This window comes from Equus asinus, chromosome 14 (assembly GCF_041296235.1).
Source record: "Equus asinus isolate D_3611 breed Donkey chromosome 14, EquAss-T2T_v2, whole genome shotgun sequence".
Lineage (NCBI taxonomy): Eukaryota > Metazoa > Chordata > Mammalia > Perissodactyla > Equidae > Equus > Equus asinus.
In genome coordinates this window covers 30,159,431-30,174,523 of record NC_091803.1, presented here as the reverse complement: position 1 = coordinate 30,174,523, position 15,093 = coordinate 30,159,431, and the positions used below count along the sequence as shown (strand labels likewise).

The window sequence follows — 15,093 nt, the reverse complement described above, 5'->3', positions numbered from 1 at the left end:
GCATTACTTGGGGGAAAAAAAACGATTGGTCACGCCCAAAATGCAGCTGCAAAACACTTTGTGAGCTGACCACAAGGCAGTGTGAAACACTGTCCATTTAAATAAAAGCAAAATATTTCCCCCAAAATATGTAGTTTGGTTTAGCAGTAATGTACCCTTTATGAAATTAAAGACAGTCTGCACGGTAACAGCTACTTTTTGTGTTAATGTTTATGACACAGGCACTGGTTTGTCAGCAAATTTTGCCCTTCTCAATTCCGAATAACACGAGTTCAACGCACCTCAAAGAATATGTGTTTTATTGAAACTGTGCTTATGATTTGCATATTATCTCAAAAACCCAACCCAGAAACACTAATTGTCTTTGCATCCAATAATTATAATAACCTACACGGGACACAATAACTTTAGCTGTTCAGTAATTTGTCAGAATGAAACGTAAGGTGAGATGTCAATCTACTTTTAAAAACATGTTTATTTGAAATAAATGAGCTTTGTTCACAGCTCTTCTCTGCTCCAATTTTCCTAACGGCTGCCACTACTGTTTCCTTTACATACTGTTCCTACTTTTTTTCATGATAGCTATTTTACAGGGATGACAGTTTTTCTCTCCACTCTCCAAAAAACCCCCACATCCAACTCATACAAACGTGGATGACCAAATTCTAATGAAAAGTGACTTCGTAACGGATTTTCAACCCCTAAGTAGTAGAGACAGCTCAGTCTGAAAAAGTGGATGTAAGAGTAAAATGCTCCAGAAGAAGGGCACTTTTGGTTTCCAGAACAGAACAGACTTGCTCAAGAGGGGCCACAAGCCTAAGCTGATTCACCAGAATCCATGTGACCTTTTTGTTCGGGAGGATTGTCCCTCCATTTAGGACATCACTGGCATCCCCTGGTTCATAGGCTGAGCTCCCAGGACTCCTGAGCCCCAGCAAATTCCTGAAGCTTTCAGCTTGCCTTTACGAGTAAAGCAGGGCCTCAACAAATGTTGGCAAAATGAACAAATGAATGATGAAAGAATGGTTACAAAAGAGTTCAGGGCAGCCTCACAGATAATACAATATTTTACCATACCACAAATACTCCCAACATCCGTTTCTATTGGTCCAGCGCAGTATTACTTAACTTCAGTTAAGCTGCTTTTAGGATGAGAAGATACAAAAAGGGTGGGAGATGGTCTTGAGATGACATGAGCTTAACAGTTTCTTTGTGCTTCCACATTATACAGGGGATTACAAAAACAAAGGTTAGGGCTGTCTTAAGGAATGATATAGCCTTAGTGCACTGGATGTTTACAGGAAAAGAAATCAAGAGTAAAAAGTTTTTTTAAAAGCAAACAGACATGCAGCACTACTGTTGGGGGTTATTTTGTGCCTACCAGGAAATGTCTGCTCTAATCGGGGCCCCCTGGTCGTCAAGCAGAAACCCAGGCCTACCATCCTGAGCAGGCGATTCTTAATCCAAAACACATATATGCTCATTGTGCCAAAGAGCAGCGGGAAAATAAAAACAAACACCACATCCCAAACCCTCTCAAAGAGCTGAGCTGAACCAAGTCACGATTTTCCATAAGATACTTCACACCTCAAGGACCACTTCCACTTCTCCTTTTCTGTGGCTTAAAGGTTGTACCTCGTAGCTAGGGATGAAATTCTCATTGTTCATCAGGCAGGGAAATATAATAGCCTAAAGATGTCTAAACGATGCCATAATACTTTCTGATTTTTTTTCCATTTAAATCTGAAATAAGGACTAAACTCCATAGACATACAGTTTATAGGTATTAAAATTTTATTTCTAGATCCCATGGAAAATTAAAGGAGTTTGTAGTTTTTTTTTTTAAGACACTAGTCATAATGGAAAATCCATTCCTGGAGGACTCAAGAATAAAAATATTTACCATTGTGAAAATTAAACTAGTTTCTATTAATGCTTAACTGATTACAGCCCCCCCCCAAAAGTTGTTATTAAAACCCTTTGTGCAGTCAAACTATTTAATTCTAAAACTGTTTCAGAGCTTCAGGTAGGAGATTTCAAATGAGATTTACCTACTAAAGAAAGATGAGAGGCTCAAATCAGACATTCGATTCCTGATATTGACAACCCCATATTTGGTGTATCTTTTTCAGGAAATAAAAACGATACAGGAAAACTAGCAGTGGTTAAACAGCGATCTGGCTGTCAACGTGCTGTTGGAAGCAGTAACAATATCGAAGGCAGCCAGTTGTTGGTAGTCACACTACAGCAGAGGAGGGCAACGCCGCTTTGGGAAACCAGATGCCTGTCCAGCGGAAGGAGGACAGTAGAGAAGTGGTGAGTCCAGGACTGAGTGCAATGGGCAACAGGCTCATGTTAAATGAATTTCACGGAGCACTAGAGTAACTTTCACAAGGCTGAACATGTGTCTTAAATATTGCAAGGGTCTAAAATTCCAGCTACCCTCAACAAAAATGGCCTCCAGACTTGCAAGTTACCTGCTAATGCTCAAATTAGCAGCAAAATAAAGTTAAGGGACCTACTGGAAACATTTCCCAAGAGGTATTCATGGAAAAAAAAGAAAAAAAAAACAAACAAAAAAAGGCAGTGCAGAATTCATAGCTATGCGTGTACATGTGTTCTAGTTACTTCACACACAGCAATACTGAAAAAGAAGACTATAAATGGATCTGTGCACCAAGAGTTCAGGAAGAAGTTGAGGAATATGATTTTTTAAAAAGTTAACATTTAATAGCATATAAACTTAGCATGCTATATTTCATGGCAAAGTGACAAATGCTATTCAAAGAGAGTCAGGACCATGACTCTCCTCACATTTAAAAAAAAAAAAATAGAAAAAGGGGGAAAAAAGCTAAAAATTCCCGGGATACCCCCAAAAACCTTGAAAAATTATGCATCTTGCTTATCTGTAAGATTTTTGTGAGGTTCCCTTTTTTCTAAACAAGAAATGCAATTTGCACTGACAATGCCAGATGGAACATGCTCCAATCCTGCTTGTGAGTTCTGGGTAAGAGATTAAATCTTAAGCACAAAGAAGAAATAAATGAGTTACTGAAAAGCAGTCACAACTAAGACTGACAGGCAGGATCAGAGGCGTACATGTAATACTTCGTCACACATCGCTTCAACATACCATCACTGACTTTTGGCATTAGGCAACTTCTTTCCTCTCCAAGTTTCAAGATGAGGAAACATGGGCATGCACACATGGGACAGCATGGAGCTTTCAACTTCTAACATAGGAAAAAGCAACACCAGAGGAGGAAAATGGTACAGATTCATGCATCCAGTTTAGAATCCATTTTTTTCCAGGAATCTTTCAAAGGTGTTAACTGCTCTATTACATTTCAAACTCCCAATGGCCTTAGCTAGCAAATTTAGAAGGAAAAAAAATTTAACTACCAGTGACTGACTTTCTGGCTATCGAATTTTCCATCTCTTAGGACACAGCCCAAGAGGCAAGAGAGCTCATGGTACACACATCTTTGCAGATATTAAGGTAGTGAAAGACTTCATTTTTACCTCTAAAAACTTCTATCTATGGCAGGAGAAATGACAGTCACCCATAGGCCACCTTCCTCTCTAATCCTGTTACTGACGCGCATCCATCCTAGACTAGCTGAGTATATACCTGAGAAACATTAGTGTTAAAATATCGCCCTTTACAAAGACTGGTAGATGGGGCCAAAGTGCAGAAAGCAACAGTTTTCTCTCAGTTTGTTTCGCTGTTAGTGTCACAGTTTTTAGAGCTCCTGGTGCCACATGACTATCCGTAGTGAGGACAAATCCTGCTTAGATGAAACCCAAGTCAAACAATTCATCCTTCCACAGAGCACACTAATGACAGCTTAACTGGTTCACAGGTTCCAAAACCCTAGTGTCCAACAAAAGTCATTAGAGTCCTCTAGAAAGAAATATGTACAATTGCTAAAGGGACCATCCAGGGTATCGTCTACAATTATTCCAGTTAGCTTGGTATCAATGCTTTGCCTATGGCTGTTATTTGGTTCAATGGTAGAATAAGGCGACGCTTTTAACAATTTGCAATTGAATTCTCCTCTCTCTCTCTCACACACACACACACACACACACACGCACAGACGCCCAGATATACACACATCAGGCACATGACCCAAAAAGTACAAAACAAAAGCATAGAGGGCTTTGGTGGGAGGGACAGGGTTCTAAATAAATAAACATCTTTACAGATAAAACACTTGGGTTGCAGAAATATCACTGAGGTTTTTGAGAAGGCCGTGCAGAGGTTTGCATGCTAGAAGATAACTTTTTTGAAGACTTCTCAGCAGACTGCCTGCCTCCAGGAGACGAGGGCACTCCAGAATCTAGCTGGGAAGACTTGGACTTGCGAGCGGACAGCAGGGAATGTTTAGCAGAAGCAGGGTCCTTGGAGACAAGCTGCTCTTTTCCAACTGCATTTGCACTTGGCTGCTGGGAACCTGGAGCCTGGTAGCCTTTCTCTGCCTTGTCATCCATGGCATTCTTACAGGCCGACTTGACAGAGCTCCCGCTGGCCTTCTTGGAGAGCAAGGTTGTCTTGCCAAGATCAGTTGACCGCCGAGTTTCCTTCTGTCTCAAGGCTGACTTGAAGAAGGACAGCCCCTTGTCCTCCGACTTGCTGTCCCTCTTTAGACCGGCCTTCATGCTCGTGTTGGGGGAGCGCAGGCTGGCCATGGAAGAGCTCCTGACATGTTTCCCATCCCCTCGGCCCTCCCCCACCCTGGTCTGGCTCACCCTTGGGGAGTTGGGTTTGGAGCTGGAGGCTATGCTGGCTCTGTCGGAAGCCAGGCTTTGTCTGGAGCCCTCTCTACTTAAGCTCCTGTCTGAAGTCCTGCCCTTCCCAGGAGGGAAGGGGCCCCTTGAGGCAGGGCCTGAGGCTTTTTTGGCAGACGTGGAGGAAGCAGTGTACGTGAGAGCAGGGGCCAACTTCTGCTTCTGGGGTGAAGGAGATGACGCGGAGTCCTGGCATTTGGGGGAAGACTCTTTTTTGGGTTGGGCGGGGACAGGAGAGGAATGGCGTCCACTGGCCCTGGAAGAGGAGTCTGCTTTGCTTCGGGAGCGGGAGGGCTTTACAGAAACTTTCACAGGAACAGGAGAAGAAGGGGACGTACTTGAAAGCGATGATTCCTGGCTTGCCAACACTGGTCTCCCCTTCCGCACACCTCTATCTGGCTCAGAAGCGCCTTTGGAGCTGGGGGATCTCTTGGTTGTGCTCTCTGGTTTCTTCGTGAGGGAGCCTGGGTGGCTGGGGGGTTTCACCTCTTTGACTGGAGAGCTGTCTACAGAATCACTCTGATCCACATAAGCAATCTGGTTATTGTTATCAAAAGGATCAGAGATGGGGGGCACACGATCCCCTTGTGCTGAGTTTTTGCTCTGTGCATCTACAACACTGGAGTTCAATTTGCGGGTGTCTGATTCGTCCTTGAACACACTTTCCATGACAGCCAGAGGGGCCCGACCCACAGCCTTGTGCTCACGTCGACTGTGACTATCGCTTGGCTCCTGGTAACTGCTGGAAAGGTTCCTCAAGCTACCAAAGCAAGAGATGGAGACCTTGTCGTCCACTGCCTCCCCGATCTTCTCCAAGGTGGAGGCGGAGGTGTGAATCGGAGAGTCCCCTGAGAATCGGGAAGGAGAATTGGAGCGCATCTGCAGCTTAGCAGACAGGGACCAAGAAGGTCGAATGCAATTTTCAGTGACGGCCAAGGGGCTGGTGACAGAAGATCTGGACGACAAGCTCTGACGCTGGACACTTCTCACGAACGGTCGAGTTGAGAAACCTCCTGAATACAGCAAAGAGAATTTTGTTAAGCTAAATGACAAAACTTGCCCATAACATCTAAAGATGGAAGGGACATGGAAGGCAGGCAAAACTCGTGGTATGAGAGAAGCATGGCATTCAGAGCCAGCACGTCTGGGGTTAAAGTGTGGCCATATGACTTCTACTGTCCTGAGCCCAGTTCGCTTATCTATAAGACAGGGACATTCTAACCTAGGGGTCGCCACACTCTCTCTTTACCTTCTTACTCTACGCCAGGGGTCAGCAGACTTTTCCTGTAAAGGCCCAGATGGTAAATATTTTAGACTTGTGGGCTAGCTACCCAACTCTGTCACTGTAGCACCAACACAGCCACAAGGGACACAGAAACACATGGGTGTGGCTGGGTTCCAGTAAAACTTGATTCACAAACAAAGGCAGGGGCCATGTTTGGCCTGTGGGCTGCAGTGTGCTGACCCCTGTCCTAACTCACACGGCTACTCTGAGAATTAACTAAAATCTTGAAAGTCTTATGCCCAGCAAGGCACCTGGCATTCACAGATGCTGAATAAAGGTGAACTACTGACCCACCTTCTTCCTCTTACTAAGGACATCCAGGGCTCACCGCAGTGAAGTCCTGCCCGTGATTACAGAGACATTAGAGGCAGTGCTAACAGCAGAACCACAACCGCTTGTCCCGCGCTCAGTGCCACATGGAGGTTGGCCTGCAATCGCTGATTATCCAAGTGGACTCGTGGGAAGAACTAAAGAGACTTCGAAACAATGCACCCCTATGCAGAGTGACTTAAAACTTTCAAAGACAATATTCATAATTGCGATAATATACTCCCACCCTGAGTAACTTAAAACTTTCACAGAAAATATTGATAATTACAATATACTCCTATTTTGAATCACTTAAAACCTCCAAAGAAAATATTTTAAATTAAATTCTATACATACTTGACACCAAAGCTGTGGTATTTATACAACTGTGTCTGGATGAGATCGTACGAGATAAGCACTGTTCTCTGGGCACCGCCCAGCATCACTGTACGACGAGGATGCTTAAGAGGATATTGATTTCACCAACTGCACTGTTTAAAAATAGATTGGGGGCAAACAATGTCTAGGCTTATTGTTAAAACAGCAGTAAATTCTAAGTTTAAAGGCTGTACTGCAAATAACCTCTACCTAAACAAGCAAAGATGCACTGCTCAGTTTTTCATAAAATGTGAGGAGCTTAGCAATTATGGCCTAATACTCTTATTTTACAAAGAGAAAAGCAAGAAGCTAGAAGAAGTGGCAGAGCCAGAGCTACGACACAGACCTCTTAGTCTGGCATCCTTCTTCCAACCTCCTGCTTTTTTCCTCCATTTCATGTTCTCAGAATTACCCATCACCACTAGAAGCAGATTACAGCGATCGAAATGCTGGCCACAGAATGAGATCTGTTGGAAGATGAGTCATCGTCCTCATCATAGAAACTGAGCTCACTCTCTCCTCCCAGCTCTCGGTGCTTTGGCTGCCTGATCCTTCCCACACCACCTGGGGGCCCCGTTAGAACTAAGGGCCGAGAGGCCATTACTCAAGCAGTAAGTTGAAGGTAAAAAAAAATTTTTTTTAAAAGAGGTCAATTTTTATCAGATTTTCAAAGTTTTCATATTACGACTATCTTCAGAATCCCTAAGAATTACTTTTATGCAGAGGTGACAGTTTTTGTCCTAGATGCTGTACTTAAAAGAATATGCCACAAATTCCTCTAAAGGTGAGCAGCTGAGAGTCAGGGAGCCTCCATACCAGGCCCAGCACAGCGACTCTTCACCAGGTGGCCCTGGGCTAATCACAACCTCACGGAGTCCCCTTACAGCTATTTTGAGGATCTTAAAAAGCACTTTGAAAAGAAATGTATACACTACTATACAGTTAGCTCCAGCCTGCACACTAGACCTTAAGAGTGGAAAATAATAAAGTGGAAGGAAAAGTCCTAGGGCGCGAGGAAAAGCAAATGCCCCCGTTTCATCAAATGTTACTTAGGATCATAACCCACAGCTATGCAGCCCCACTCTCTGAAACCCCTTTTACGTTCTCCTACAATCTTCTTGGGACTTGTTCCTAAACATGAGGGACTCTCTGCTGTGTCCATGAGTTGCCATTTTGGAAATCTGTGACCAAAACCCACACCTACCATCATCTTCACTCCTTTCCCCGGTCATTTCCACAGACTCAGACAGCGAGGCCAGGGAGGTGCGTCTGGAAGAAGCTGCAGAGGTCACGCTGGCTTGCTTGCTCCCTGGGAGCCGGCTCACCCAGTGTTCACACAAGGAAGAGCTTGTGGAGCCTGCGGAAAAGGAAGCTGCCATTGAGGTCAGGCCAGAATCCCAGGGCTGGCCTGCACTGCACACACCCACAGGAAGGTGCTGCCGCCTGAGCTGGCGGGCGGCTGGTGTCCTCACCACCAGGACAGCATGAACTCCCAGACTCCACACTGTGTCTGCTCAAATAACCCCCGTTAAGATGCAAAACTTAATACGGAGGGCAGGTTCCCGCACACATTTGCAGTAATAAAATACAAGCACAAGGATGGACACTTGATAAAGCAAAGTCCAAGTCTTCAGTGCTGGCAACAGAATGGAATATAGTCCATCATTCATTTATTCATTCATTCTATAAAAATGTAGTAAGCACCTACATGCCAGGCACTGTTCTAAGCACTCACAGTAATATTTCTGACACAGAGAAAGAAAATAAAGAGAGGGGTAGTGTGTTGTTATTTCCTTAGCCTGTTTTGTGGAATTTTTAAATCATTTTCACAATATTAACACACACACACGCACACACAGGGCTGTATGTCAATCTGTCCTGTCTGTTCCAAGGATGCCCGTACGTATAATTAGAGCAACAGAAGCTGCTCTTAAAATTAAGAACAGGACTCAAGTAGACCTCAAGAGGGTGTAATTTCTGAGCCTCTCTCAGACTCGGGAAAGCACTGTGGGAGAGCATTAGAGTACTGGGTTCCCGCTTGCTGTTACCAGAGTGAGCGCTACAGACAGACAGGGGTACTGGGTGGGGGTCTGACTTCAGCATGGCGTCACTCTGCTTCAGTGATGCTTCCCTTTAGCGGCTTCAAACTTAGCCCTTGAGAGCTTCAAGGGGAGCAGTGATTAATATTCCCTACCCTGAGCACACCTGACCACGCCCCAGTCCTCTGTCATATTCTTTTAACCTCCGCATTAAGAAGCATGCGCCCCCTTGTTTGGATTGTGTGTGGATCCATCCATATTGGGTGTAGGTTTGGGTTCCTGCATTTATTAAACACAACAGACTAGATCCCATCAGGCTAAACCCAATCTATCTAATATTATTATAGCCTTCAACGCTTCCCCTAACAGAAGAGGTCACTCTTTCTGGAAAAAAGAACTATTTCTAATGGTGCTTTACCCTTTAGAAAAGGCTGTAATGTACATTTTCCTCATCTGACGAGTACACCACCCCATGAGGTAGGCACTGTTATGATACCCATATCACAGATGATAAACACGTGGCTCAGATGGGACGTGCTCCAAGATAGCCCAACCAGAATGTGGCAAAGCCAAGTCTCCATTCCAGTTCCAGATCCCTTGTTCCCTCCTCTCTTAGAGGAGCATGCCCTGCTGCTTTTAGCTCATTCATTCATTCACTTATTCCACAAGGAAATATCCTGAGCTTACTTTGAGCCAGGCTCTACTCCACCTCCATGTGAACTCTGCTGCCCACACACTCCACTCCATTTCCTTGATTGCAATCATCTTGGTTTCCAGATTAAATGCAAATGTAAGAACTAATCTGACCAAACTGACAGAGTCATGAGACTTTCTGGAGAAGTTCTCTGCACCATTAATTATAATCTTCTGCTCTGGAAAAAACTGCCCAAGAAGAGAGCCAGCCTTACCTGCCACTGAGCTGTTGGCCGACCACGACGGTATAGCCGTCCGCCTCTGGTAGAAGAGGATGTAGGCCGTCTGCGTGCAGACCTCCTCTTCTGACAGCGGCTGCACATCGCTGTCGTCAAAGCAGTACCAGAGGCCGTCCACGGAGTTCTTACAGTGCGCTGCCAAAAGAGCCCCCCGTCAGCACAAGGATGGCTGCGCGAGCCGCTCCACTCCACCCACACACCCCACTTCTCTGGCTCGTATAATTAATTCAAGAACTTTGTAAGACTGTATGTAGTAACACAGAAAGAAGTAAGAATTCCAAATCCCATATCACACTCAGGCAAAATGTTTCAAGAAATTCCAAACTATTCCAAATAGATGAAATTCTATTTAATCTTAGAAAACACAATATACTTATTTAGTTAAACCAGTGGGTCTCAGCCAGGATGATTTTGCCCTCCAGGGGATATCTGGTAATGAATGGAGACATTTCTGATTATCACAAATGGGGGCATGATGCTACTGGCATCTAGCGGGTAGAGACCAGGGATGCTGCTGAACATCCTACCAAGCACAGGACAGCCTCACAATGCAGAATTATCCAGTAAGAATGTTAACAGTGCCAGAGTTGAGATATCCTGATTTAAGTATGTCATAACATTTTAGTGTTTGTTAAAAGAGATAGAAAATAAGAGAACTAGAAATAATGATATCAGTAACAGCAGCAGCTAATGTTTGTTTACTACTTATCATGTGCCCAGTATCTCATTTAGTCCTATGAGACTTGTTCTATCATTATTCCCATTTTACAGAGGCCCAAAAACATGAACCAGCTTGCCCAAGGTCACACAGCTGGTGAAGGCCAGGGCACAGCTCATTTCAGATTCTCTAGACTCTGAGCGTGCACTTACCCCGACCCTACCCTGCCTCCCCCAGGGGTGGCACCAATGATGCCCCATGGAAGTCCCCTGGCAAACTGAGAACATTTGAGTTCATCAATGCACGTGGCCTTCTCTCTAGGCCAAGTTCTGAGCCTGAGATAGAAATAAAGAGCATCCAAGCACCAGCAAGAACAGACAACTTAGTGTTCATGAAGCCACATCATCCTGTAAGGATATATCACAGGGCATGATAAGCTTGATCTAGAAAGGTACATGCTTATCCTACTTTCTAAAATACCCATTTACTGGGCTGAGAATAAATGAGCACTAGAATATTTAGCTGAATGCTAGAAGAGACTCACCATGGCCCCAGGGGCAGGGCACATAAGGTCCTGAGAGGCACCACGAGTGACCCCTTCAATAGGCCCCAAGCACTTCTGCAAGTATGGAACCCTAAGAGAGGAAAGGGAGCCAGGAAAGGAAGGACCATACCAGACAGGTCCCGAATAAGAAGAGCAGAATACGAGCCTACGATTGTAGGGAGGAAAGTCATGTGCAGCTATGGCCTCCCTAGAACCAGAAAGGGAGAGAAACGGAGATACAAGCAGCAAATGGAGCTAGTACAACAGCGACTGTTTGGTCAATGGTGGCGAGTCAGGCTTGACGGATCGCTGACCCAGCTGGTGAGGTGGCTGCTATTTCTGGAGGGAGAGTGGGAGCAGAAGTGTAAGGGGCAACATGCCAGGCCCCGTGAGGCAGGCATGACCCCTTCTGGCTTACTAACGTGGTCGCCAAGTTAGAGTAAGGTTCCTCGCCTGGGGTCACGGAGCTAGGAAGGTGTGTGCAGCTTCTAACCCAAGCTTCTCTCCCTAACTTGTCCTGCCTCCAAGGTAGTTGTGGGTTTTCAGAGATTTTCCAGTCTATTCTACATAAAGAGCAACGTGATAGTTAAAACCTAGCACTGTCCTATTTTTCTCAACAATTTCTTGCCAGAAACTACACAACACGCCAGTGCATATTTTCCTGAGAAACAGCGTTATACATGGAAGATGCATTCTTTACCCAGGCTGAAGGTGGAAGAACACCAACCAGGGACGCCAGCCAGCAAAGGCATTACTACACCAGCTAATGAGTGAAATTAAATTACTTCTAAATCTCTCAATTCTAAGAGTCCATGAGTATATAACTCTATGACTCAGTCTCAAAGAACACAGATATGACTAGCAATGCCACAAAAGCAAAGATCCAGCTAGACACACATTTATTATACAAGTGGCCCCCAAAAAATATAAATATAAAATATGCAAGACACAAAATATACTATTATCAGAATTTAAATTTGCTTTAAATGAAAAGACAAGGTGAAATACATTTAAACATTTAATTAATATTAACTTTGTCTTCTATGGACTGAAGAGGATCTTTTGAGCTTCTCTATCTCCTCTTCCTCCTTGACAGTGCTTCCTAGGGCAAGCAGAGGCAATCCACACTGCTCCACTATGAGACACAAAGTTGGGATCATTCCTCTCACAAACAATTGTTGCTGGCAGCATCTACATATTGCAGAACTTGAACTGGAAGGGTTTCAAAAATAAAAGATTATCGTATCCAGTGATGCTCTGCATCCCCCACCTCCCGTGGGGAGAGGTTAGAGGGTGTGCTGGGCTGACGCGGGGTTGGGGGCTTGACGGGCTCCTTTACCTTGGTGGTGGAGGTCTCGTGGCTAACTGCGAGGGAAGAGCCTCAGAGACTGAAATACCAACTGGAAGAGCCCACCCTCCTCCACCTCCCCCGATCTTTACGAATCACTAGCACCCTGGAGTCTTGTTGCAGAAACCACTGAATTAATGAAGGAAAAAAGTCCCTGAGAAGCATACATGCCAAATATGCTGAGCATGAAGAATGCAGAAACCCGAGTCCTGGCCTCCCATACCTAAATTAACAGTGATTCCCTCACATCAACTCCACATACTCGGGTGTCCAAGTAAGAACCCCCAAATCTACCTGCCTCCCCCACGTCCTGGTATGCCCTTAACTCAATAATTCTATTTCTGAAACTCAATCTCACTGAAACACAGAACTAAAATACAGAAGATACAAATATGCACAGAGATGTTCATTAGCGCTATATGCAAAGTTAAAAACCAGAAACAATACATGTATTCAACAATGGGGAACGGTTATATAAAGTCAGAGTTCTATCAACAGAATATTCTGTGGTCATTAAAAACAGTGTTTATGAAAATCAAGCATCTCCCACATTAGCCCCTAAGGTCCTCACTGCAGGCAGCAGGCTGCTCCTCCTGTCCCTCCAGGAAGAGAGTGCTCTGACCACTGTCTCCTCTGGCTCCCTACTCTACCGCTGTTCACACTTCCACACGAACCTATTACACGTCACTCCTCCTTCATTTCATTTGTACCCACATCCCCCTCCTTGATTACACTCTTGGAAGGTAGAGGTTGGGACCTGTTCGTTTCCAATGTGCCTCTCATATGGTACAACCCAGTGTAAGCTATAGAGGAGGTGCTCTGGAAATGTTCACCTAAACCCAACATGCCAGTATAATCACAAGTGTAAAATAACGGCAAAAACCTACGGAGAAACACTGGAAGGAAACACCAGACATCAAAATGTTACCTACATACAATGAGATATTATTCAGCCTTAAAAAAGGAAATTCTGACATAATGTGGGTGAATCTTAAAGACATTATGCCAAGTGAAATAAGCCAGTCACAAAAGGACACATTCTATATGATTCTATTTATCGGCAGTATCTAGAGTAGTCAAATTCATGGAGACATAAAGAATGGTGGCTGCCAGGGGATAGGGGGAGGGGGCAATGGGAGTTATTGTTTAATGGATATGAAGTATCAATTTGAGAAGATAAAAAAAGTTTTAGAGCTGGATAGTGGTGACGGTTGCACAAAGATGTAAATGTGCTTAATGATGCTTAACTGTATACTTAAAAATGGTTATAATGGTAAATTTTGCTACGTATACTTTACCACAATTTTTCAAAATGTTGCCAGTGGTTATTTTTGAGGGATAAACCTAGGGATGACAGCACTGTTCTTTCCAACTCTCTCTAGTCAATGAGCACTGCTGCTTTTACAAATGAAAAAGTAAATTCAACCTTAAAAGAAAAAGAAACACTCTTCCAAGTCGCTTTAAAGATACTATAAAAGTGGTTCACAATCACTTCAAACAAGGGAGAAGCTAGAACCTCGAGGAAGTGGATCGAAACGTTAACTAAGAAGTGCAGGAGAGAGAAACACAAGTCTGCAGCGACCCAGACGACGCTCTCTCTCTGCACACACCATTGCCCGATCAGGTCAGACAACCACCGGATGGTCCCACTCAGGATAAGGGGAAGAATTCCGTTTCTCTGTTCTTGGACGGAGATCCAGAGGATGAAAACTGCCCTCATAGTTGGCATACCGCCTACTGGAAGAGAAAGTGAGGTTCTAAAGCAAAGTGATCCTGTCACAAGCAAAACACATCTGAAGGAATGGTCAGCACAGACACCCAGCCTCTCGCACTGCAGACCTGTGTAGTGCCCCCCTTGCATGGTGCCATGATGATTGCACACAGCATACAGGTCATAGATGTAGTCCTCAGGGTCCCTCCCGAGTCCATAGGGACGTCTCCACGGAGACCAATGGGATGGCAAACTCCAGCTGCTCTGGCTCCTCTTAACCACATGAGGTGTCATGTCCAGGCCAGTCAAGGGGAACTTGACCATGTTCTGAAGTTTCATACGCCTGTCTCCTTCCTGTTGCAAGAAGAAAGAAGAAAAACAAGTTCTGATGATATTTTCATGCAAGCAGATGGTAGATCAGTTTAGCGTGGAATGCAGACTCTATCAGCTGAAGTGGGTTAGAATTACCTATCTGATGTTTCCCAAGACACATACAAAATAAGGAAACAGACTAACAGTTTTAACTATCTGGAGGAACAGGTTTTAACGTCACCAAAAATGGAAGCAACAAGGATCTACATATAAGGGGTAACGAGCCTCTCTGGGTCTTCATTTCCTTATCTGATGAAGAGTTTTTAGGTTTTTGACTCACAAAATGACAATTTCAGGTGATTCATCCTGACACTTGTCACTGAGGCATGCGTGGCAAGCAACAGAGTAATAAGACACGTGAAGGGCAAAGCACAGAGCTGGCCTAGAACAGCCATTCAGTAAGCAGTGCCTCTTTCCTCCCCAGCTCCTCCAGCAAGGACATTAAGTTAACAGTGACTTAGCTTAATCTATTCATTTAGCTGACAATCTTGGGTAATCTGTATTTTTCATTAAGCCCACTGGGAAATCCTTTGAAATCCAATCATCAGTTGAATAGATATTTACTGAATGTTTCCTGCGTCTATGGAGCTTTAAAAAAATTAACTGGGCATGGATAATGCCCACTCCAAGGAGCTATGATCTACTAAGAGAAGAAAAATTTTCACGAGAGAGGTAGGGTGGGCCCTGGATGGTCAGGAAGGTCAGGCTAAAGAACTGGATCCTGTT

General features: G+C 44.4%; 1 protein-coding gene across 2 annotated transcripts in view; it reads right to left on the bottom strand.

Annotated features, from left to right (window-relative positions):
* Positions 1-457: 457 nt before the first annotated feature.
* Positions 458-15,093, bottom strand: part of USP31 (ubiquitin specific peptidase 31) — a 70,886-nt gene continuing 56,250 nt past the window's right edge. For both annotated transcript variants that reach the window (XM_014864726.3, XM_070484694.1), the window contains 4 exons: positions 14,124-14,349; positions 9,711-9,869; positions 7,968-8,120; positions 458-5,804 (listed from right to left, as the gene is read on the bottom strand). In XM_014864726.3, coding sequence (XP_014720212.3) covers positions 4,234-5,804; positions 7,968-8,120; positions 9,711-9,869; positions 14,124-14,349 — 2,109 coding nt within the window. In that variant the 3' untranslated portion in view covers positions 458-4,233. The remainder of the gene's footprint in view (positions 5,805-7,967; positions 8,121-9,710; positions 9,870-14,123; positions 14,350-15,093) is intronic.